Source organism: Theropithecus gelada, chromosome 2, assembly GCF_003255815.1.
Source record: "Theropithecus gelada isolate Dixy chromosome 2, Tgel_1.0, whole genome shotgun sequence".
NCBI classification, from domain to species: Eukaryota; Metazoa; Chordata; class Mammalia; order Primates; family Cercopithecidae; genus Theropithecus; species Theropithecus gelada.
The window spans coordinates 21008987-21034470 of record NC_037669.1 but is presented as its reverse complement, the minus strand read 5'-3'; the positions used below and the strand labels follow the sequence as shown (position 1 = coordinate 21034470).

General features: G+C 37.6%; 1 protein-coding gene across 16 annotated transcripts in view; it reads left to right on the top strand.

Moving 5' to 3' along the window:
• ABI3BP (ABI family member 3 binding protein) overlaps positions 1–25484 on the top strand; it is a 262565-nt gene that overhangs the window by 48326 nt on the left and 188755 nt on the right. For all 16 annotated transcript variants that reach the window (XM_025377138.1, XM_025377133.1, XM_025377139.1 and 13 more), the window contains exon 2: positions 24077–24256. In XM_025377138.1, coding sequence (XP_025232923.1) covers positions 24077–24256 — 180 coding nt within the window. The remainder of the gene's footprint in view (positions 1–24076; positions 24257–25484) is intronic.

Here is a 25484-nt window from a genome sequence, read left to right as displayed (position 1 = left end):
TAGACCAGTGGTTGCCTAGAGCTAAGGGTGGGAACAGAGAGATTTACTATAAATGGGTAAAATGGAATGTTTTAGAGTAATGGAAATGTTCTGAATATGGATTACGATAGATTTAGTAAATTATATAAATGTAGCAACTTCTGTGAGTTTGAGCTATAAAATTATTGAGCTGTACACTTACAAGGGGAGAATTTTATGATCTATAAATTGTATCTCACTAAAGCTGTTAAAAATTATATGTGACAGTCACATATATTTTTTCCATATGCTCATGAAAATATTTGTTCCTTTTTTATATTTGAGGTGCAATTTGGGAGTCCTATGAAAAAATTTTCTGGAAATTATTAGTGTTTCCTTAAAAAATTATTTTCTGATTTATTTGGATTTTCTTGCACTTTAGTAGGAAGATCGCATTTTTTCTGGATGAGATGTTAGAGACATTCTTGAGTATTAGATTGAGAGTGAATTTGGGATTCCTCAAAACATTTTACAGAGGAGAAAAATGAGGCTTAGAGAGGACAGCTGACCTAAAGTCAAACACAATTAAAGGCCAAGTTGATGTCAGAAACCCCCCTCTTTCTTCCACAACATATTATTAATAATATGAGATGCCCACAGTGGAGTTGAGGGCAAATGGCCTTTCTTAGAGCCTCCTGACATCTCATGGCCACTCAGCTTTAGTATATGAGGCCACTTGGCCACATTCTCAAGATAGTTCAGCCATTTCCCTCTAGTCCATGGAAGACTTTTGATGCTATGAAATCTCCAAATGAACAACTATATGCCATCAGTACAGGGTATTTATGAACTAAGCAAATTACAGATAATTCATGAAGATGCCAAATGTCTAAACAAAGATGGTGGATAAAACCATTGGTTCCAGTTTCATCTCATGTTTTTTATTTGCAAAACTTAAAAAAGATTTATTTAAGAAAGCTGTGTGATTTTTTGACAACGTTTTTACAAGATGGCAAAATTTTCATTTTTTATCAAGAGTATTTTCAATTTGCTCCGTGGAACAATGTTTCACAGTAGAAATATGTAATCTTGCACATGCAGGATGTTTTGGTATTGGTAGAAGTAACATTTTCTGCTTTGTCCTGTAAATAATCATTCTGATTCAACAATCTCTATTCGGTCAACGGAATTTAATGAGTGCCCAAATTGGAGTTATCAAGAGAAGAAAAGAAAAAGAAGTATCAGTCCTTTTGGAAAATTACTCAGAGTAGTAATATTAATTTAAATGATATATTTTCTATTTTTTGATACCTGATCACTCTGAGAATTGTAAGGACACGATTTTAAAAATTAAAAAGTTAAACTTATCTACTTTCACCTTCATGAAAATCATTCTTTGACATAAGAAAGTCAATATTACACTTCATTGTCAAAAGAAGCTCATGTCTGGCATTCTATCAGCTGGGAGTGAGTGGGAAAGTGTCAGAGACCTTGAGTATCGGTGTCCAGTACTTAGCTTTTCAGTGAAGATGAAATCATTATATGGTTTTATCTGTATTTACTATTAAGAATTTAGTTAAGTGTAGTAATTGTCTATTATAAATAGAAGAGTCGATAGTTTTGTTTCCCTGGTAAATAGCATTACATAAGTAAATAATCTGGAAAATTAGAAATATACATATATAATTTCACTTTTTCTTGGAAAAATTTTATTATAATATCAACATTTTTAAAATAGTACAATCAAAAGAGGCTGATCATGAAGACAACTGGAAGATATAAAAATGTTGGCTTTAATAACTATGTGAATACTACTGTGACAATAGCAACAAAAAGCTACTGATGCATGCAACAAAACATATATCGTCAAGACATTTTAAGTGCAAGAGGCCTTACATAAAACACTACATACTCTGTGATTTTATTTAATGGAAGAGTCTAGAACAGGCAAACTAATCTATGATAGTAAAATTAAGAACAATAGTTCCTGGGAGGATGTTGTGGGAATGAACTGGGAAGGGGCGTGAGGAAATTTTCTGGGTTGATGATGATATTATAAATCTTGATAAAGGCTTGGGTTACGTAGATGTATGGCATGTGGGGAAAACAGTAATGTATAGTTAAGATTTATGTATTTCACTGTACCTAAATTTTATATCAAAAGAAAAATATAAATAAATATTAAACTTTAGTTAATGGCATGCATACTGAAGTGTTTGGGGGTGAAGGGTACTGAAATTCAGTTGACATGGAAATTAATTAAAAATTAAGATGGATTGAATGGTGGACAGAGGAATGGAGAGATGAAATGTGTATGATTGATGAGTAAGACAGGAATCATTGACTTGGTTGCTACCTTATGGATGTGCTCTGCACAATTCATGTGTTTGGTATGTTTAAAATTTTTTATAATAAAACGTTGGAAAATAACTCATCTTTGATTTTAAATCTCTAAATATATTGGTTAGATTTAAAGACACATAATTGACATTCAGAAGTTAGTAGTATTCCAGATACAACATTTTACCTCACGTGTCTGCAGAAATAGTTCTCAAAAATCCTAATTAACAGAATTTGTTCACAGACCAAAATATGTGTAAAAGTCTCATGATAGGAAACTTAACAGAGTTTTGAGTGAGGTTTCTTTTCTCCATACTGTATTGAATATCTGTAAATGTCTTTCAAATGACATTGGGTCCATTCATTTTATTGTCGATGCACTGAATTTGAAAAGAGTAATGGTTCTCAAACTCAAGTATTCACCAGAATACCCATACAGCTTGTCAAAATACAGATTGCTGGCCCCAGAGTTTCTAATTCAATAGATCTGGGATGGGGTCTGTGAATCTGTACTTCTCACAGGCTCCCAGATGATGCTGATTCTCTAATCCGGAGACCACACTTTCAGAGCCCTGGCATTGAGCCTAGCCCATCTTCCATCAAGAGCACTTCATACCATCACTTCTTACTTTAAAGAGCCACGGAATGCAAGCAAATCATCTCCATGAATTTTCATGAAAATAAGGAAAGAACAAAAAGAAGGGAAATGAGTCTTGTTAAGTTCCTTAGCATATTGGGTTACTTTTCTGTGTATTAAAAAAACAATAATGACTAAGAATCTACCATTTTTCCAAAGTGGTACAGAAAAAGTATTACAAAATAAATGTCGACACCTTGTATTTTTCTCCTTTCTTCCTTACCTGCTTTTGGTATATCTATCCTCATGGGATAAAAACTATTTTTTGTGACTAATTAAACAAAACTAAAGGGACGTTTTCTATATATATTCTTTCTTTTTTTTTTTTTGCCATTTTCAGCTTTTATTTCTTTTTTTTTTTTATTTATTATTATTATACTTTAAGTTGTAGGGTACATGTGCATAACGTGCAGGTTTGTTACATATGTATACTTGTGCCATGTTGGTCTGCTGCACCCATCAACTCATCATTTACATCAGGTATAACTCCCAATGCAATCCCTCCCCCCTCCCCCCTCCCCATGATAGGCCCCGGTGTGTGATGTTCCCCTTCCTGAGTCCAAGTGATCTCATTGTTCAGTTCCCACCTATGAGTGAGAACATGCGGTGTTTGGTTTTCTGTTCTTGTGATAGTTTGCTAAGAATGATGGTTTCCAGCTGCATCCATGTCCCTACAAAGGACGCAAACTCATCCTTTTTTATGGCTGCATAGTATTCCATGGTGTATATGTGACACATTTTCTTAATCCAATCTGTCGCTGATGGACATTTGGGTTGATTCCAAGTCTTTGCTATTGTGAATAGTGCTGCAATAAACATACGTGTGCATGTGTCTTTATAGCAGCATAATTTATAATCCTTTGGGTATATCCCCAGTAATGGGATGGCTGGGTCATATGGTACATCTAGTTCTAGATCCTTGAGGAATCGCCATACTGTTTTCCATAATGGTTGAATTAGTTTACAATCCCACCAACAGTGTAAAAGTGTTCCTATTTCTCCACATCCTCTCCAGCACCTGTTGTTTCCTGATTTTTTAATGATCGCCATTCTAACTGGTGTGAGATGGTATCTCATTGTGGTTTTGATTTGCATTTCTCTGATGGCCAGTGATGATGAGCATTTTTTCATATGTCTGTTGGCTGTATGAATGTCTTCTTTTGAGAAATGTCTGTTCATATCCTTTGCCCACTTTTTGATGGGGTTGTTTGTTTTTTTCTTGTAAATTTGTTTGAGTTCTTTGTAGGTTCTGGATATTAGCCCTTTGTCAGATGAGTAGATTGCAAAAATTTTCTCCCATTCTGTAGGTTGCCTGTTCACTCTGATGGTAGTTTCTTTTGCTGTGCAGAAGCTCTTTAGTTTAATTAGATCCCATTTGTCAATTTTAGCTTTTGCTGCCGTTGCTTTTGGTGTTTTAGACATGAAGTCTTTGCCCATGCCTATGTCCTGAATGTTACTACCTAGGTTTTCCTCTAGGATTTTTATGGTATTAGGTCTAACATTTAAGTCTCTAATCCATCTTGAATTAATTTTCGTATAAGGAGTAAGGAAAGGATCCAGTTTCAGCTTTCTACTTATGGCTAGCCAATTTTCCCAGCACCATTTATTAAATAGGGAATCCTTTCCCCATTTCTTGTTTTTCTCAGGTTTGTCAAAGATCAGATGGCTGTAGATGTGTGGTATTATTTCTGAGGACTCTGTTCTGTTCCATTGGTCTATATCTCTGTTTTGGTACCAGTACCATGCTGTTTTGGTTACTGTAGCCTTGTAGTATAGTTTGAAGTCAGGTAGCGTGATGCCTCCAGCTTTGTTCTTTTGACTTAGGATTGTCTTGGAGATGCGGGCTCTTTTTTGGTTCCATATGAACTTTAAAGCAGTTTTTTCCAATTCTGTGAAGAAACTCATTGGTAGCTTGATGGGGATGGCATTGAATCTATAAATAACCTTGGGCAGTATGGCCATTTTCATGATATTGATTCTTCCTATCCATGAGCATGGTGTGTTCTTCCATTTGTTTGTGTCCTCTTTTATTTCACTGAGCAGTGGTTTGTAGTTCTCCTTGAAGAGGTCCTTTACATCCCTTGTAAGTTGGATTCCTAGGTATTTTATTCTCTTTGAAGCAATTGTGAATGGAAGTTCATTCATGATTTGGCTCTGTGTTTGTCTGTTACTGGTGTATAAGAATGCTTGTGATTTTTGCACATTAATTTTGTATCCTGAGACTTTGCTGAAGTTGCTTATCAGCTTAAGGAGATTTTGGGCTGAGACAATGGGGTTTTCTAAATATACAATCATGTCATCTGCAAACAGGGACAATTTGACTTCTTCTTTTCCTAACTGAATACCCCTGATTTCTTTCTCTTGCCTAATTGCCCTAGCCAGAACTTCCAACACTATGTTGAATAGGAGTGGTGAGAGAGGGCATCCCTGTCTTGTGCCAGTTTTCAAAGGGAATTTTTCCAGTTTTTGCCCATTCAGTATGATATTGGCTGTGGGTTTGTCATAAAGAGCTCTTATTATTTTGAGGTACATTCCATCAATACCGAATTTATTGAGCGTTTTTAGCATGAAGGGCTGTTGAATTTTGTCAAAAGCCTTTTCTGCATCTATTGAGATAATCATGTGGTTCTTGTCTTTGGTTCTGTTTATATGCTGGATTATGTTTATTGATTTGCGAATGTTGAACCAGCCTTGCATCCCAGGGATGAAGCCCACTTGATCATGGTGGATAAGCTTTTTGATGTGTTGTTGAATCCAGTTTGCCAGTATTTTATTGAGGATTTTTGCATCGATGTTCATCAGGGATATTGGTCTAAAATTCTCTTTTTTTGTTGTGTCTCTGCCAGGCTTTGGTATCAGGATGATGTTGGCCTCATAAAATGAGTTAGGGAGGATTCCCTCTTTTTCTATTGATTGGAATAGTTTCAGAAGGAATGGTACCAACTCCTCCTTATACCTCTGGTAGAATTCAGCTGTGAATCCATCTGGTCCTGGCCTTTTTTTGGTTGGTAGGCTATTAATTATTGCCTCAATTTCAGAGCCTACTATTGGTCTATTCAGGGATTCAACTTCTTCCTGGTTTAGTCTTGGAAGAGTGTAAGTGTCCAGGAAATTATCCATTTCTTCTAGGTTTTCCAGTTTATTTGCGTAGAGGTGTTTATAGTATTCTCTGATGGTAGTTTGTATTTCTGTGGGGTCGGTGGTGATATCCCCTTTATCATTTTTAATTGCGTCGATTTGATTCTTCTCTCTTTTCTTCTTTATTAGTCTTGCTAGTGGTCTGTCAATTTTGTTGATCTTTTCAAAAAACCAACTCCTGGATTCATTGATTTTTTGGAGGGTTTTTTGTGTCTCTATCTCCTTCAGTTCTGCTCTGATCTTAGTTATTTCTTGCCTTCTGCTAGCTTTCGAATGTGTTTGCTCTTGCTTCTCTAGTTCTTTTAATTGCGATGTTAGAGTGTCAATTTTAGATCTTTCCTGCTTTCTCTTGTGGGCATTTAGTGCTATAAATTTCCCTCTACACACTGCTTTAAATGTGTCCCAGAGATTCTGGTATGTTGTATCTTTGTTCTCATTGGTTTCAAAGAACATCTTTATTTCTGCCTTCATTTCGTTATGTACCCAGTAGTCATTCAGGAGCAGGTTGTTCAGTTTCCATGTAGTTGAGCAGTTTTGATTGAGTTTCTTAGTCCTGAGTTCTAGTTTGATTGCACTGTGGTCTGAGAGACAGTTTGTTATAATTTCTGTTCTTGTACATTTGCTGAGGAGTGCTTTACTTCCAATTATATGGTCAATTTTGGAGTAAGTATGATGTGGTGCTGAGAAGAATGTATATTCTGTTGATTTGGGGTGGAGAGTTCTATAGATGTCTATTAGGTCTGCTTGCTGCAGAGATGAGTTCAATTCCTGGATATCCTTGTTAACTTTCTGTCTTGTTGATCTATCTAATGTTGACAGTGGAGTGTTGAAGTCTCCCATTATTATTGGATGGGAGTCTAAGTCTCTTTGTAAGTCTCTAAGGACTTGCTTTATGAATCTGGGTGCTCCTGTATTGGGTGCATATATATTTAGGATAGTTAGCTCTTCCTGTTGAATTGATCCCTTTACCATTATGTAATGGCCTTCTTTGTCTCTTTTGATCTTTGATGGTTTGAAGTCTGTTTTATCAGAGACTAGGATTGCAACCCCTGCTTTTTTTTGTTCTCCATTTGCTTGGTAAATCTTCCTCCATCCCTTTATTTTGAGCCTATGTATGTCTCTGCGTGTGAGATGGGTCTCCTGAATACAGCAGACTGATGGGTCTTGACTCTTTATCCAGTTTGCCAGTCTGTGTCTTTTCATTGGAGCATTTAGTCCATTTACATTTAAGGTTAAGATTGTTATGTGTGAACTTGATCCTGCCATTATGATATTAACTGGCTATTTTGCTCGTTAGTTGATGCAGTTTCTTCCTAGCCTCGATGGTCTTTACATTTTGGCATGTTTTTGCAATGGCTGGTACCGGTTGTTCCTTTCCATGTTGAGTGCTTCCTTCAGGGTCTCTTGTAAGGCAGGCCTAGTGGTGACAAAATCTCTAAGCATTTGCTTATCTGTAAAGGATTTTATTTCTCCTTCACTTATGAAACTTAGTTTGGCTGGATATGAAATTCTGGGTTTAAAATTCTTTTCTTTAAGAATGTTGAATATTGGCCCCCACTCTCTTCTGGCTTGTAGAGTTTCTGCCGAGAGATCTGCTGTGAGTCTGATGGGCTTCCCTTTGTGGGTAACCTGACCTTTCTCTCTGGCTGCCCTTAAGATTTTTTCCTTCATTTCAACTTTGGTGAATCTGGCAATTATGTGTCTTGGAGTTGCTCTTCTCGAGGAGTATCTTTGTGGCGTTCTCTGTATTTCCTGGATTTGAATGTTGGCCTGCCCTACTAGGTTGGGGAAGTTCTCCTGGATGATATCCTGAAGAGTGTTTTCCAACTTGCTTCCATTTTCCCCCTCACTTTCAGGCACCCCAATCAGACGTAGATTTGGTCTTTTTACATAATCCCATACTTCTTGCAGGCTTTGTTCATTTCTTTTTCTTCTTTTTTCTTTTGGTTTCTCTTCTCGCTTCATTTCATTCATTTGATCCTCAATTGCTGATACTCTTTCTTCCAGTTGATCGAGTCGGTTACTGAAGCTTGTGCATTTGTCACGTATTTCTCGTGTCATGGTTTTCATCTCTTTCATTTCGTTTATGACCTTCTCTGCATTAATTAGTCTAGCCGTCAATTCTTCCACTTTTTTTTCAAGATTTTTAGTTTCTTTGCGCTGGGTACGTAATTCCTCCTTTAGCTCTGAGAAATTTGATGGACTGAAGCCTTCTTCTCTCATCTCGTCAAAGTCATTCTCCGTCCAGCTTTGATCCGTTGCTGGCGATGAGCTGCGCTCCTTTGCCGGGGGAGATGCGCTCTTATTTTTTGAATTTCCAGCTTTTCTGCCCTGCTTTTTCCCCATCTTTGTGGTTTTATCTGCCTCTGGTCTTTGATGATGGTGATGTACTGATGGGGTTTTGGTGTAGGTGTCCTTCCTGTTTGATAGTTTTCCTTCTAACAGTCAGGACCCTCAGCTGTAGGTCTGTTGGAGATTGCTTGAGGTCCACTCCAGACCCTGTTTGCCTGGGTATCAGCAGCAGAGGCTGCAGAAGATAGAATATTTCTGAACAGCGAGTGTACCTGTCTGATTCTTGCTTTGGAAGCTTCCTCTCAGGGGTGTACTCCACCCTGTGAGGTGTGGGGTGTCAGACTGCCCCTAGTGGGGGATGTCTCCCAGTTAGGCTACTCAGGGGTCAGGGACCCACTTGAGCAGGCAGTCTGTCCCTTCTCAGATCTCAGCCTCCGTGTTGGGAGATCCACTGCTCTCTTCAAAGCTGTCAGACAGAGTCCTTTGCGTCTGCAGAGGTTTCTGCTGCTTTGTTGTTGTTGTTGTTGTTGTTGTGTAGCTGTGCCCTGTCCCCAGAGGTGGAGTCTACAGAGACAGGCAGGTTTCCTTGAGCTGCTGTGAGCTCCACCCAGTTGGAGCTTCCCAGCAGCTTTGTTTACCTACTTAAGCCTCAGCAATGGCGGGTGCCCCTCCCCCAGCCTCGCTGCTGCCTTGCCGGTAGATCACAGACTGCTGTGCTAGCAATGAGGGAGGCTCCGTGGGCGTGGGACCCTCCCGGCCAGGTGTGGGATATGATCTCCTGGTGTGCCTGTTTGCTTAAAGCGCAATATTGGGGTGGGAGTTACCCGATTTTCCAGGTGTTGTGTGTCTCAGTTCCCCTGGCTAGGAAAAGGGATTCCCTTCCCCCTTGCGCTTCCCAGGTGAGGCGATGCCTCGCCCTGCTTCAGCTCTCGCTGGTCGGGCTGCAGCAGCTGACCAGCACCGATCGTCCGGCACTCCCCAGTGAGATGAACCCAGTTCAGTTGAAAATGCAGAAATCACCGGTCTTCTGTGTTGCTTGCGCTGGGAGTTGGAGACTGGAGCTGTTCCTATTCGGCCATCTTGCTCCGCCCCCATATATTCTTTCTTTTACCCCTTTTATCAGGTTCAGAATCCCTCAAAAAGTAGCGTTATTTTACTAATTGTGCTAATCATGCTACACTGAAACAACTGACTTATTCATCTACCCAATTTACTAGAATGTCCAGTCTTTGCAATCAGACATATCATGTTTGAATTTGTGTCACTAATGCCTACTACCTAGTAGTTAATGAAAGGAATAAAATAAAAAGCAGATAAGTAAAAATATGTTTGTCCCAAGGTAAATATAAATTTTATTTAGTTTTTTTGGTCAGTTGAAGTTAACCAAGTCACTGTCCCACTTACCTTACAGCAGATACCTACTTATGATCATTGATTGTGTGAGGTTGCCTCTCTCACCTTCCCCTTCCAAAAAAAAAACCTCAGCACACTTCAAACTTTAAAGAGTAATTTTAGCATAATCAGATCGAGGGAACGTGTGCAATTGACACCTGTGTATGTCTCAGAATGAGGTGTCTTCTTAAGAATGAGAGACTGTTGACTTAGAAAGTAGTCTTTGAAAAGTAATTTTCCTACTTGGCTGTTAGTTGGGTTACTAAGTAGGTAATGTAGTTATTGCTCCTTTGGTAAAACTATTAACCTTGCCAAATGGTGCTGAAATGTCCACATTGGCAGGTTCAGTCTGTCTCATTCAATCATCCAAATTCACCAGACGGTGAAGCATTGGACTGAGGAATCAAAGCACTGGGAATTCTGACCAAGGTGGAAACTCTGGTTGTTTTAGCTGAATTGGAACTCACTTGTGCAAACGGCTGGGCAAACAGATAAAAAGTGCCCCATTAGGAAGAGAAGATTTTCCCCCTTGAACTTTTTGTAAAGTGACATTTCTTTCTAAATTCAAAAGTAACTATCCTCTAGGTATTTGGTGACTAAAATGTCCTAATAAAAAGCTCACTACTTGACTCCTAGGAATTATCTTTATCTATTTTATCATTTTTATTGGATCTATGGGTATTGCTTAGGTGTGGCTTTGTGAAGGGAGTGCTCCAGGTGAACTGAGACTTTTAATATCCGGAACTCTGAGAACACATGTTGCATGTGGAAGCATGTCTTCCAGCTGGCAGACTTAAAACAAGGCATCTTGGAGAGGGAACGTGCTGTTCTGTTTGCCCTGGAGCAGAGATCATGGAATGCTGTCATTTGAGCTTCTTGCTAGCATGTGTTCATGTATAAGTAAAGTCAAGTTTTGATTTTTTTAAAAAGCCCCCATTCCTTGGCACTGAAGCAGCTATCTATGTGGCTTATCAGACTTTTACCACAGCTTTTATTCTGCACATTTTTTAAAGGTAATTATTCTTTGGATTTATACAAATCTTCCTTTATTTAATAATTGTAATTAGAATTTTTTCTTGTGTTTTCTGATTTGTGTTTATAGAACACAAATAGGGATGCCTTCTGTCCCCCTCTAAATCTGTGTGCTATTAATTTACTGAAGTCCAGAATAGCTTTTCCTCTATATTCTTATTTGAATTCCCAACTCATCATATGGGATATATGTAATTTCCTTTGTAAATGAGGGATTACTGTGTCCAAAGTGTTTGTAGCTGAGTTCCTATCTAGCCTGCACCAGGCATTCTACTAGTATCCCTAATTACCAGTAACAGCAGAATTCGGAGGCAGGGAAGATAAAAATCAAAGGCGTGCAGTAAGAAGGGCAGGATGGGTGGGATGGCTTGAGGCGTATGAGGAAAGGTCGGGATGGTAGGTTGGTTACCCTTGTCAAATCTTTCATTTGTGTAAGTAGCAACTATTTTTGCATGGCCTTTGTGAATGTGGCTAATGTATACAGTCACAAAAGATGGTTTGAATGGTGTCATAATAAAGATGATAAAATAGATAAAATAGATAAAGATGATAAAAAGATGGTTTGAATGAGTTTTGCATAACCTGAACAACTGTCAGCGACAGTCCTCTTTCTGGAAGACATGTTTTAGAGCAGCTGTATGTTCACTGCCCACTAGTTCTTTGTAAGCACTCAGAAATTCCATACTGGGACCTAGTAAAACTCCATTCCCAAAGAGTTGGGAAGACAGTGATGGAGAATCTGGGATTTTGAGAAAAGATTCCAGCCTGGAATCAGAGAGCTGGGATAAAATGAGATATATGGAATTGGTAGTTGGAATATAAGAACTTTAAATTCAGAAAGGATTTGCCTAACAATTATTCTGTTTCTGATTACAATTCTGCACACACACACATGCATGCACAGGCACACGTGCATGCACACACATACTCACCCACCAACAATGTCCACCACCACCAAAGCAGTTTAATTCCTTCTACCTGCTTTGTTCTTTCATACCATCAACCACTGCAGGAGGGGCCATGACTTTGTTCATCTCTACAACCACCTTACACCAACTCTCCTTCTGATGGAAGGTCGTGTAAGCATCTTGCTGTTTCAGCCCTGATGAAAACAGTTTTAATACTGTCTAATATTACTTAATTGATAATGTCATTTAATTTTCATTTTCCTTAAAGTATTTAGTTGAAGCTGCCATGGTTTTTTGTTATGAAAATTTCCACCGGCATCACTGACTTTCAGCTTGTCTTTGATAAGAAAAAGTCATTTTATGGACTAACACACAAGACTACACATTTCTATATAAGGATCAGGAACAACTGAAGATACTTGTATAATTGCCTCCGGCCACTCTCTTCACAGTGACACTTCACTGTCACAGGAAAATTACTGAAACTCCATGGTTTTTGCCTTTTAATACCTTTCCTTGGATCTTGGTTGCAGGATAGAGGGAGTCATTTGAACAGAAAACCTATGCTATGTGATTCCTTTTTGACTCCCTAAGAATGAAAGAAAATGCTAAATTATTGCCAATCCCTATGTTTGCTTGTTTGCTTTTTTTTTTTTTTTAACTTTTAGGTTCAGGGGTGCATGTGCAGGTTTGTTATACAGGGAAACTCATGTCACAGGAGTTTGTTGTACAGATTAATTTGTCACTCAGGTACTAGCCTAGTACCCAATGGTTATCTTTTCTGATCCTCTCCCTCCTCCCATCCTCCTCCTTCAAGTAGGCACCAGTGTGTGTTGTTCCCTTCTTTGTGTCCCTATGTTCTCATCATTTAGTCCCCACTTATAAGTGAGAATGTGCGGTATTTGGTTTTCTGTTCTTGTGTTCGTTTACCAAGGATAATGGCCTCCAGCTCTATGTATGTTCCCACAAAGGACTTTCTCTTGTTCTTTTTTAAGATTATGGTTTGTATATCTTAGCATTAAAGTTTAATACAATCTATGTCATATACTATGATTTTTGGAAGCTTCTGACAGTAACTGCTCTGCTTAATACATAAACTTGAGATGTGACATCTTGACAGCTCCTTAATAAGCTGATGTGACCACAAAGGCATTGGAATGTTTTCTACTTGTAACCCACTGTCAGAGAAGAGCATAGATATGTTTGAAACTTAGCATTGTCAGTTCTTAGAGCATAATAATTTCTGAAAGGACTGGCTAACTTTATGTATGCTGAGTGGTGAATATTAATATTAGACACTGTTAAAACTAATTCTGCCAGTGCTGTAAGATGCTTGAATGACCTTCCATCACGAGAGTCTGTATAGGGTGGTTACAGAGATGAGGAAAGTCATAGCCCATTCTACAGCAGCATAATGGCATGCCAGACAAGAGATTCAACTATGTTGTGTATGTAGGTAATTTCTTCTGTTTTACTGCTAAGCGATATCTCACTGTAGGGATGAGCTATAAATATTTATCCGTTAAACTGTTGATGGACATTTGGGTTTGTTTCTAGTTTGGCACTGCTTTAAATATTTGCACACAAGTTTTTGCACATACTTGTGTCTTCATTTCTCCCGAGTAAATACCTAGGAATGAAATTAATAGGTTATTAGCTAACTGGCAAGCATTTTCCCAAGAGGTTAGACCATTTAAAATTTACACTCAAAATTTATGAGAGTTCCAGATGTACTACAGTTTCCCTAACACTTGGGATTAACAGTCTTTAATTTCAGCCATTCTTATGTATAATATTTCACTGTGGTTTTAATTTGCATTTCCCTAATGACTCAGGATGTTAACCAAAAGTTGGTAAACTATGACCTGCAGGCCAAATCCAGCCCACTGCCTATTTTTAGAAATATCGCTCTATTGGCAAACAATTTCAAAAGCTAGTAGAAGACAAGGAATGATAAGATCAGAGCAGAAATGAAGGAGACAGAGACACGAAAAACCCTTTAAAAAATCAGTGAATCCAGGAGCTGGTTTTTTGAAAGATCAACAAAATAGATAGACCACTAGCCAGACTAACAAAGATGAAAAGAGAGAAGAATCAAATAGATGCAATAAAAAATGGTAAAGGGGATGTTACCACCGATCCCACAGAAATAAAAACTACCATCAGAGAATATTATAAACACCTCTGTGCAAATAAACTAGAAAATCTAGAAGAAATGGGTAAATTCCTGGACACATAACCCTCCCAAGACTAAACCAGGAAGAAGCTGAATCCCTGAATAGACCAATAACAAGTTCTGAAATTGAGGCAGCAATTAATAGCCTAACAACCAAAAAAAAAAAAAAAAAGTCCAGGACCAGACAGATTCACAGCCAAATTCTACCAGAGGTACAAAGAGGAGCTGGTACCACTACTTCTGAAACTCTTCAAAACAATAGAAAAAGAGGGATTTCTCCCTAACTCATTTTATGAGGCCAGCATCATCCTGATACCAAAACCTGGCAGAGATACACACAAAAAAGAAAATTTCAGGCCGATATCCCTGATGAACATCAATGCAAAATTCCTCAATAAAATACTGGCAAGCTGAATCCAGCAGCACATCAAAAAGCTTATCCACCACTATCAAGTCAGCTTCATCCCTGGGATGCAAGGCTGGTTCAACATATGCAAATCAATAAACATAATCCAGCATATAAACAGAACCAAAGACAAAAACCACATGATTATCTCAAAAAATGCAGAAAAGGCCTTCAACAAAATTCAACAGCCCTTCATGCTAAAATTTCACAATAAGCTAGGCATTGATGGAATGTATCTCAAAATAATAAGAGCTATTTATGACAAACTCATAGCCAATATCATACTTAATGTGCAAAAACTGGACGTATTCCCTTTGAAAACTGGCACAAGACAAGGATGCCCTCTCTCCCACTCCTGTTCAACATAGTATTGGAAGTTCTGGCCAGGGCAATCAGGCAAGAGAAATAAATAAAGGGTATTCGAGTAGGAAAAGAGGAAATCAAATTGTCTCTGTTTGCAGATAACATGATTGTATATTTAGAAAACCCCATTGTCTCAGCCCAAAATCTCCTTAAGCTGATAAGCAACTTCAGCAAAGTCTCAGGATACAAAATCAATGTGCAAAAATCACAAGCATTCCTATACACCAAGAACAGATAAACAGAGAGCCAAATCATGAGTGAACTCCCATTCACAATTGCTACAAAGAGAATAAAATACCTAGGAATCCAACTTACAAGGGATGTGAAGGACCTCTTCAAGGAGAACTACAAACCACTGCTCAAGAAAATAAGAGAGGACACAAACAAATGGAAAAACCTTCCATGCTCATGGATAGGAAGAATCCATATCATGAAAATGGCCATACTGCCCAAAATAGTTTATAGATTTAATGCTATCCCGATCAAACTACTATTGACTTTCTTCACAGAAATGGAAAAAACTACTTTCAATTTCATATGGAATAAAAAAAGAGCCAGTATAGCCAAGACAATCCTAAACAGAAAGAACAAAGCTGGAGGCATCACACTACCTGACTTCAAACTATACTAAAATGCTACAGGAACAAAAGCATCATGATTCCATAACAGAGATATAGACCAATGGAACAGAACAGAGATCTCAGAAATAATACCACACATCTACAACCATCTGATCTTTGACAAACCTGACAAAAACAAGGAATGGGGAAAGGATTCCCTATTTAATAAATGGTGCTGGGAAAACTGGCTAGCCTTCTGCAGAAAGCTGAAACTGGATCCCTTCCTTACACTTTATACAAAAATTAACTCAAGATGGATTAAAGACTTAAACGTAAGACCTAAAACCATAGAAACCCTAGAAGAAAACCTGGGCAATACCATTCAGGACATAGGCATGGGCAAAGACTTTGTATCTAAAACACCGAAAGCAATGGCAATAAAAGCCAAAATAGACAAATGGGATCTGATTAAACTAAAGAGCTTCTGCACAGCAAAAGAAACTATCATCAGAGTGAACAGGCAACCTACAGAATGGGAGAAAATTTTTGTGATCTATCCATCTGACAAAGGGTTAATATCCAGAATCTACAAAGAACTTAAACAGATTTACAAGAAAACAACCCCATCAAAAAGTGGGCAAAGGATATGAACAGACACTTCTCAAAAGAAGACATTTATGCAGCCGACAAACATGAAAAAATGCTCATCATCAATGGTCATTAGAGAAATGCAAATCAAAACCACAATGAGATACCATCTCATACCAGTGAGAATGGCGATCATTAAAAAGTCAGGAAACAACAGATGCTGGAGAGGATGTGGAGAAATGGGAACACTTTTACACTGTTGGTGGGAGTGTAAATTAGTTCAACCATTGTGGAAGACAGTGTGGCGATTCCTCAAGGATCTAGAACTAGAAATGCCATTTGACCCAGCAATCCCATTACTGGGTATATACCCAAAGGATTATAAATCATTCTACTATAAAGACACATATATACATATGTTTATTGCAGCACTGTTCACAATAGCAAAGACTTGGAACCAACCCAAATGCCCATCAATGATAGACTGGATAAAGAAAACGTGGCACATATATACCATGGAATACTATGCAGCCATAAAAAAGGATGAGTTCATGTCCTTTGTAGGGACATGGGTGATGCTGGAAACCATCATTCTCAACAAACTAATGCAAGAACAGAAAACCAGACACTGCATGTTCTCACTCATAAGTGCGAGTTGAACAATGAGAACACATGCACACAAGGGGAACATCACACACCAGGGCCTGTTGGGGGCTGGGGGGCTGGGGGAGGGGTAGCATTAGGAGAAACACCTAACGTAGATGATGGGTTGATGGGTGCGGCAAACCACCATGACATGTGTATACTTATGTAACAAACATGCACGTTCTGCATATGTACCCCAGAACTGAAAGTATCATTTAAAAAATTATTATTGGATTAAAACAAAAAAAATCACTCTATTGGAACTTAGCCATGTGCATTTGTTTGTATGATGTCTATAGCTGCTTATGTGCTATGATGGCAGAGTTGAATGGTTGTGGTACAGGACATCTGTCCCAACAAACCTAAAATATTTACTCTCTGACCCCTTACAGACAATATCTCCCAAACCCAGCTATTGGGCATTTTTTCATGTGCTTCTTGGCTATCCTATGTCTCCTTTAATGAGGAATCTATTTAAATTTTTTGTTATTTTTTTCATGTTTATTTCTTTCTTCTTATTGAATAGAAAGAATTATTTGTTGTACATAAATACAAGTCCTTCAATAGATGTATGTATTGCAAATATTTTCTCCCAGTGGGTCGCTTGCCTTTTTTTTCTTGTTCTTTTAAAATTCAAAACTTTAAAAATTTGACCTAGTCCAATTTATCAGTTTTTAAAATCTGTGCTTCGTATGCCATATCTCAACTGATAGGAATTGACTTTATTATTTTGATATCTTAGAAAATTTGACTTTGTATAATGAAATAAGTAGCTGAGTAAGTATAGAGGTTGGAACTGTATGTGAAAATTGTGCAATAAAAAAAGAACACACTATGGATAAGAATAGGGTTATGCATTTAATCCTGAAATGATGTTATTATTTTATTGACATCAGTATTATAGCTATTCTTTTACTTAGTATCTTATGGAAATTAATATGGTACCTCATCTGTTTTAAGTCCGTATGTGCTATTTAGAATAATCTTAATTTCTTTGTTAGTGTCTGCCACATTGAAAACAAAATAATAATTGTTGCTACACTAATAAGTATTATTTACTTTTAGAAAAGCGCTTTAATATTTGCAGCTTTTCTCTTGAAGTAATTTTATTATGTTGACCAACTTGATATCCACAATTTAAACCACATTCTGAAATATTTTTGAGAATGTAAGATAACCTTATGAAATATTAGATATGAAAGAATTCCTCCTGCTAAATGGATTATAATGATGATTCCTTTCTCTCCCGTCAGCAACTGGATGGCCATGATAGTTTAGCTTGTCTCACTAAGTACCGTGTATTAAGGCTGTGTTCCCTAATAACTCCCTATTAGGGCTATGTGTCTTTTTGGTAAAACAATTTTTATTCCTTTGGGTATATACCCAGTAATGGGATTTCTGGGTTGAATGACAGTTCTGTTTTAAGTGCTTTGAAAAATCTCCAAACTGCCTTCCACGATGGCTGAACTAATTCACATTCCCACTAGCAGCGTGTAAACATTCCCTTTTCTCCACAACTTCGCCAGCATCTGTTATCTTCTGACTTTTTAATAATAGTCATCCTGATGGTGTGAGATGATGTCTCATTGTGGTTTTGATGTGCATTTCTACAATAATGAGTGATGTTGGGAACTTTTTCATGTGCTTGTTGGCCACATGTATGTCTTCTTTTGAGAAATTCTGTTCCTATTCTTTGCCTGTTTTTAAAATGGGGTTATTTGGTTTTTCTGCTTGTTGATTTGTTCAAGTTTCTTATAGATTCTGGATATTAGACCTTTGTCAGATGAGTAGTTTGCAAATATTTTCTCCTTTTCTATAGGCTGTCTGTTTACTCTGTTGATAGTTTCATTTGCTGTGCAGAAGCTCTGTAGTTTAATTAAGTCCCACTTCTCCATTTTTGTTTTTGTTTGGGAGACTTTGTCATGAAATCTTTGCCAAGGCCTGTGTCCAGAATGATACGCCCTAGATTTTCTTCTGAGGTTTTTATAGTTTTAGGTTTTACATTTGTCTTTAATCCATCTTGAGTTGATTTTTATATATGGTGAAAGGAAGGTATCCAGTTTCAATCTTCTGCATATGGCTAACCATTATCCCACTCCATTTACTGAATAGGGAGTCCTTTCCCTATTGCTTGTTTTTGTCAGCTTTGTTGAAAATCAGATTGTTGTAGGTGTGTGGCCTTATTTCTGGGCTCTCTAACCTGTTATATTGGCCTATGTGTCTGTTTTTGTGCTAGTACCATGCCGTTTTGGTTACTGTGGTCCTATCATATAGTTTGAAGGCAAGTAGTTTGATGCCTCTAGCTTTGTTCTTTTTATTTAGAGTTGCTTTGGCTACTTGGGCTCTTTTGTGGTTCCATATGAATTTTAGAATAGTTTTTTCTAATTCTGTGAAAAAAAATGTCATTCATAGTTTGATAGGAAGAACACTGAATCTGTACATTGCTGTGGGCAGTATGGTCATTTTACCAATATTGATTCTTCCTATCCACGAGCATGAAATGTTTTCCGTTTTTTGTGTCATCTTTGATTTCTTTCAGCAGTGTTTCGTAATTCTTGTTGTAGAGATCTTTTACCTCCACAGTTAGCTGTATTCCTAGGTAGTTTTTCTTTTTGTGGCTATTGTGAATGGTATTGTATTCTTGATTTGGCCCTTTGTTTGGACATTATTGATATATAGAAATGCTACTAATTTTTGTCCTTTGATTTTGTATCCTGAAACTTTGCTGAAGTTGTTTAACATTTCTAGTAGCCTTTGGGCAGAGACTACAGGATTTTCTAGGTTCAGAATTATGTTATCTGCAGAGAAACAGTTTGACTTCCTCTCTTCCTATTTGTATGTCTTTTATTTCTTTCTCTTGCTTTCTGTTTCCCGACTGCTCTAGCTAAGACTTCCAGTACTATGTTGAATAGGAAAGGTGAGAGTGGGCATCCCTGGCTTGTGCCAGTTTCAGAGAAAATGCTTCCAGCTTTTGAATGTTCAGCATGATGTTGGCTGTGGGTTTGTCATAGATGGCTCTTATTATTTTGAGCTATGTTCCTTCAATGCCTAGTTTGTTGAGGAGTTTTAACATGGAGAGATGTTTTATCAAAAGCCTTTTCTGCATTTATTGAGATGATTGTGCAGTTTTTGTTTTTAGTTCTGTTTATGTGATGAATCACATTTATTAATTTGCATGTGTTAAGCCAACCTTACATCTCAGAAATAAAGCCTACTTGATCATGGCAAATTAGCTTTTTGATGTGCAACTGGATTGATTTACTAGTATTTTGTTGAGGATTTTTGCATCTGTGTTCATCAGGGATATTGGCCTGAAGTTTTCTTTTTTCATTGTGTTTCTGCCAGGTTTTGGTATTAGAATGATACTGGCCTCATAGAATGAGTTATGGAGGAATCCCTCCTCCTCAATTTTTTGGGGAATAATTTCAGTAGGATTGGTACCAGCTTATCTTTATAGGCAGAATTTGGCTGTGAATCTCTCTGTCTCAGGGCCTTTTCAGGTTGGTAGGCTTTTTGTTACTGATTCAATTTTATAACTCATTAATCTATTCAGGATTTCAATTTCTTCCTGGTTCAATCTTGGGAGGTTGTATGGTTCCAGTAATTTATCCATTTATTCTAGGTTTTCTAGTTTGTGTGCATAGAGGTATTTGTAATAGTCTCTGAGGGTTTTCTTGTATTTCTGTGGGATCAGTGGTAATGCCACCTTTGTCATTTCTGAGAAAGACTTTTTTAAAAAGAATTTCACAACACTCTTTGAAATATTAACAGATGCACTAAGGTGTTGCAAACGGAGGATTAGAACCCACCATCGTAGATCCAAGATTCTACTTTGCAAATATGCAGCTTTTTGTCTAAGACCTACTAGTGTTACTTTCCCAAAATGTTCACATTCTGTTTTTTTCTCACTCCTGTTGACATATGCTTTGTTCCTCATATAAGGTGCAATAAAACGTTCTTCCAGTAGTCTTATTTCTCTGTACTCCTGGGCTCTTCTGGTGACACATATACCATTTCTACTTATAGATGTTGTACTGGTTAAGCTTGTATCATGTGGTATTATTTTCTATGATCTCTACCTTAAGGCACTCACCAGAGGTCTTTATACTAACTATTGAAAGATAACTGTCATTATATGACTAGTATTCCAAACTATTAAACCAGAATTACACTAAAAATAAATGTATTATCAAAGATTAAACATTAGTGTAGAATGTACATAGGCATACCTCAAATTATTGGAGAAATTGTCCAAGAGTGTAAAATATCATTTAATACTCATCTAAACATTCATTCAAAGGAACACTTGAACTTATTTATACTGAAGGAAAAAAAACTTGCTTAACCTTTTTGCTGACACTGAAAGGGTCAATTTGGTAATAACTCAGTAAGTCAAGACATGTAGGCAAGGCAAACCAAAGATAGAGGGAATCCATACTGGGTGGACAACCTGAGCAAAGGTGTAGGGCCAAAGCCTCATATGCATTGCAGAATGTGAGAGGATTGTAAGGGTCAAAAACAAATGAGAAATGTTGAAAAGTAATAAGAGAAGAAGTAATACGTGATAAGATAATGAAGACATTTGAGTTACTAGCTCTAAAAAAAGAACTCAGTGTTAAAATTAAGTTTGTGATGCTGTATTGAGGTGAGATTTGTCTGTATTTTTCTTTTTCAGAACATTTTAAGTTTAGCTCAAGAGAGTAGTATGAACTGAAATTTCAGAAAAAGTAGAACAGCTAAATGCCAATTCATTTGAATAGTTATACGATGCCAATGTATTTGTGGATATACATTGTTAGCAAAAGGGAGAGGGACTGGAGTCATGAGAAGTCCTGTGCATAGGAGGTGGATTACTGCCACTTTGTTTGGAAAAATGGAACAACTTTCCTTGTTCTCGTCTGATGTAGCCATCTTTTCCACTTTCCCATGGAAGAAATAATGTGATTCATCAGGCCAGAGTCCATGAGCAAAGGTCTAACGTGATGATGATGCTGTGACTCTTGGCTCTTTGTCAAATATGAATGCAGCCTATGTGTACTAAGATTTGTTCAATGCTCCTTCCCAACTAAGCGTTGGAAATAAGCTGGTTGTGTTTGGATTCGTTGTGAGACTTGATAGCCTTCTAAGGTAGCAGAATATGTGTTCGATTTACATTGGTTCCATTCTACTGAGCAGGATGAAGCAACGAGTTAATCTAGGCACATTATTAAAAAGGGAAAAAATTGACTTTGACAAAATCTGTGTTTTATCTGAAGTATAAATCATCTCATCAAAACCTGGCAAAGTTCACACAAAACACTAGCAGTTGGCACCCCAACTTGAGCATTATGATCTGGGGTGTGGTCACTCCTTACTCTTTTGGACAGTTACAAAGTTCTCAATGAAAAGGGAGCAGTGTGGTCCAGCCTAGCGAGAATCCAAGATCTAGTTTTGACCCTACTTTTAACGTGCTGGGTGCCTCAATTTCCTCATTTGGAGGAATTATACTAGCTGATTTGTAAGGTTTGTAAGGTCCCTTTTCAGATTTTGGACAGGCCACTCAGTATCTCTGGGTTTTAATTTCGCCACAGTGTAACAACAGCAGTCTGAGATTCAGGAAGTTTATAAAAATGTCATCAAGTTCTTGGAAAGTAAAAAGTACTATGCACATACATTCAAACTATAGCCTTAGCTGCTGAGGTATGAATAATCCTCACAACCTAGTATCCAAGAAAGGGTTATTTTTCTTTTTCCAAAGGCCTAATTGCATCATTTTCTGTGGTTAGATTGAAGCTGTGCAGGCTGATTTTGGGTGGCATAGAATAAATTCAGTGTGACGATGTTGGGGAGCACATGCTGTACAAAAGTGATGATTGGTATTTGTACAGGCTAAGTCTTTGATTAATGAGAAATAGAATGTGAATTATTAAGTTGGTAAATTCAGTCTTTTCAATAGTCAAAATGTTTTTTAAATATTAAATCTTTGGAGAATAAAGAAAAAACATAATTCAGGTTCACAATCCTTTATCTAAAACCCCTGGGGCCAGACATGTTTTGGAATTCAGAAATTTGGAGAGGAGGGTTAGAAAATAACTAGGATGCCAAGATTATATATTACATAACTTCTTCAGTGGGGTCTTGATCAACACCATTTAACTGAACACATTTCTTCAATGAAACACGTGAATAGTCACCCTAGTGGATTAAATGAAGATTGAATGGCCTCAGGATGGTTCTGACTGGGATATGTTGCCAGATGAGTTTGAGACAAACTTCCAAAAAAAAAAAAAGAGACCAAAAAAAAAAAAAAAACTACAAAGTTTTTTGGTTTCTGAATCATGGCTAAAGAACTGTGGACCTGTATTAATAAGCACTTGTTGAGCAATTACTATGTGCCAGCTTTAAGGTTGTGCCATTTACATAACTGATATGATTTGACTCTATCTCAATCTCATGTGGAATTGTAATCCCCAGTGTTGGAGGTAAGGCCTGGTGGGAGGTGATTGGATCACAAGGGTGGTTTCTAATGGTTTGGCACCCTATGGAAGACTTGCCTGCTTTCCTTTCACCTTCTGCCATGAAAGTTCCCTGCGGCCTCCCCAGCCATGCTTCCTGTACAGCCTTAGGAACCATAAGTCAATTAAACCTCTTTTCCTGATAAATTATGCCATTTCAGATCTTTCTTTATAGCAGTGCGACAACAGACTAATACACTAACCTTTGTAAATAACTCAGCAAGAAGGTAAATGTTATGTATCACTTAGAAATCAGGAAGATAAGGCTTGAGTATCTTCAGTGGGATGCCAGAGTCACAGAAGTGGGGTTTGAACCTGGTTCCTTCTGGCTGCAAAGGCAAAAGACAATGTGTTTCCTCACCTCTTGGTCAAGATCTTTGGTTGGTGTGATTATTTGCCTCTGTTGCCTTAGTAGTTTAAAAATAAATGTCTTAAGAATTTGATTAAGCTCTCTCTTCTCATTCTCGACAGTCTCTCTGGGAAAGTTCATCCAACTATCACTTATAAGCTAATGACACCCAGATGGGTCTGTACCCCCATCCTGAGTATCACACTTAGAAATCCCACTCACTACTGGGCATCTCCATGTACTCCCAGATGTACTCCCGATGGAACTGATCATTTTTCTCCTCAGCCATTCTCTGCCTTCCAGCATTCCCTATTCTACCATCTCAGTTACTCCTAAGACAAAAACCTTTTTTCTTCGCTCCCTTTCCAACTCTGTCAATGAGTAAGACTTGTGGATGTGGCACTGGAAAGCCTCATAGAGGAGGCTGGGCGTTTTTGAGCTGTAGTAATTCAATTTTACCAAGGAGAAATTTCAGGTGCTTTCACCATACCCAGACAGTGTGTATAAAGCAAAGGTTCTGACCAACTTTGAATAGCCAAAATAAACCAAATTCCATCTACCTGCCCAATAATAAACTACTAAGTATTGAACGGTAAGATATACTTTTTATTCTAGGCTACTTTATGTTATTAAGCTTCATTTTGGGCATTTGGGTGTGTGTGCTGCGATACTGAGTAGCAAAGTAGACATCATGTTTTTCAAGAACAATGCCTCTAGTCACCAACACTTGCTGGGAATTTGGGTATGATGCTAAAAGGGGGAAGTAACGGCCATCGATGTTTTCATTCCCATTGTTAGGTAAAAGGCCAAACCTGAAAGTCCACATCAATACCACAAGTGACTCCATCCTCTTGAAGTTTCTGCGTCCAAGTCCAAATGTAAAGCTTGAAGGTCTTCTCCTGGGATACGGCAGCAATGTATCACCAAACCAGTACTTCCCTCTTCCCGCTGAAGGGAAATTCACAGAGGCTATAGTTGGTAAGGTGTTTGGGTATCGGGCTGGGAAGGAAAGGAGGCAAGAGGTGGTGGGTGTAACATGACCTACAAATCTTGATGTCAAGAACTACTTTTTCTACATCCTTAGTTTAATCAAATGGTAGAATTACAAGACATCTTCATAATTTTTGCAACTCGTAGCATAATTCTTTACATTAAAAAAATTATTACGTGCAGAAATAGTTATCGTCATTGTCCCTGGCCATATAACTCAAAAATTCGTAAGGAAAAAAATAGATGAAATGTCTGGGATTAAATCTCTGTAAGATATTATGTTATGTGGACTAGTTTTCCTTCCTGCTGTATCTTACTGTCTTTTGATAGTACAACTACAGCATTTTGAGTGTCTTTTCATGGAAAGCTATATTTTTTTAAAAAGGAAATGTATTATATTTTTAAAAATTGAAGTATTTCAGAGAAAAAGATTAAAGTTTTTCCATGTATTATAAAATTTTATATTTCTTTAAAAATGTTTTAAATTATGTTAAAATGTAAATGGAGGATGTGGGTCACTTTTGAGCCTTCTCCATAAAAATTATTTGCAAATAAAACCATTTAAGAATGATTTTTTTTTAAGCTTGGCACAATGGCTCACATCTGTAATTTCAGCACTTCAGGAGGCTGAGGTGGGAGGATCACTCGAGTCGAGGAGTTCTATCTAGACAGCCTGGGCAACATGATGAAATCCGCTCTGTACAGAAAACACAAAAATTCACCAGGAATGATAGTTCATGCCTTGTAGTCCCAGCTACTTGTAAGGCTAAAGTGGGAGGATCTCTTGAGCCTGGGGAGGTTGAAGCTGCAGTGAGCCGTGATAGCACCTCTGCACTCCAGCCTGTGCAACAGAGTGAGACTCTGTCTCATAAATAAATAAATATTTAAGGGATCCTCTATTGTTTTGAATACTTTTAAAGGCTTTCTGGATAGTCTAATATGAGGTTTATATTTTATTCCACTGCTAGGATTATTGCTTAGAAGCTTTCCTATGAGTTTCAGAATTTTATCCTATAAATTCAATTAGTTTATATCAGTTCTGATAATATGCAGGAAGTGTTGAAGATGAATCTATTTTGTCCTGTAGCCTCTTGTTTCTCATCTGTTGGACTTCAAAATCTGGCAACAGAGTAATATTGTTAATTAAGTATCTAAACTAGATTTTACATAAGAGAAACACTTTAAAGCAAACCTACTAGTTTGTTACCAAAAAAAA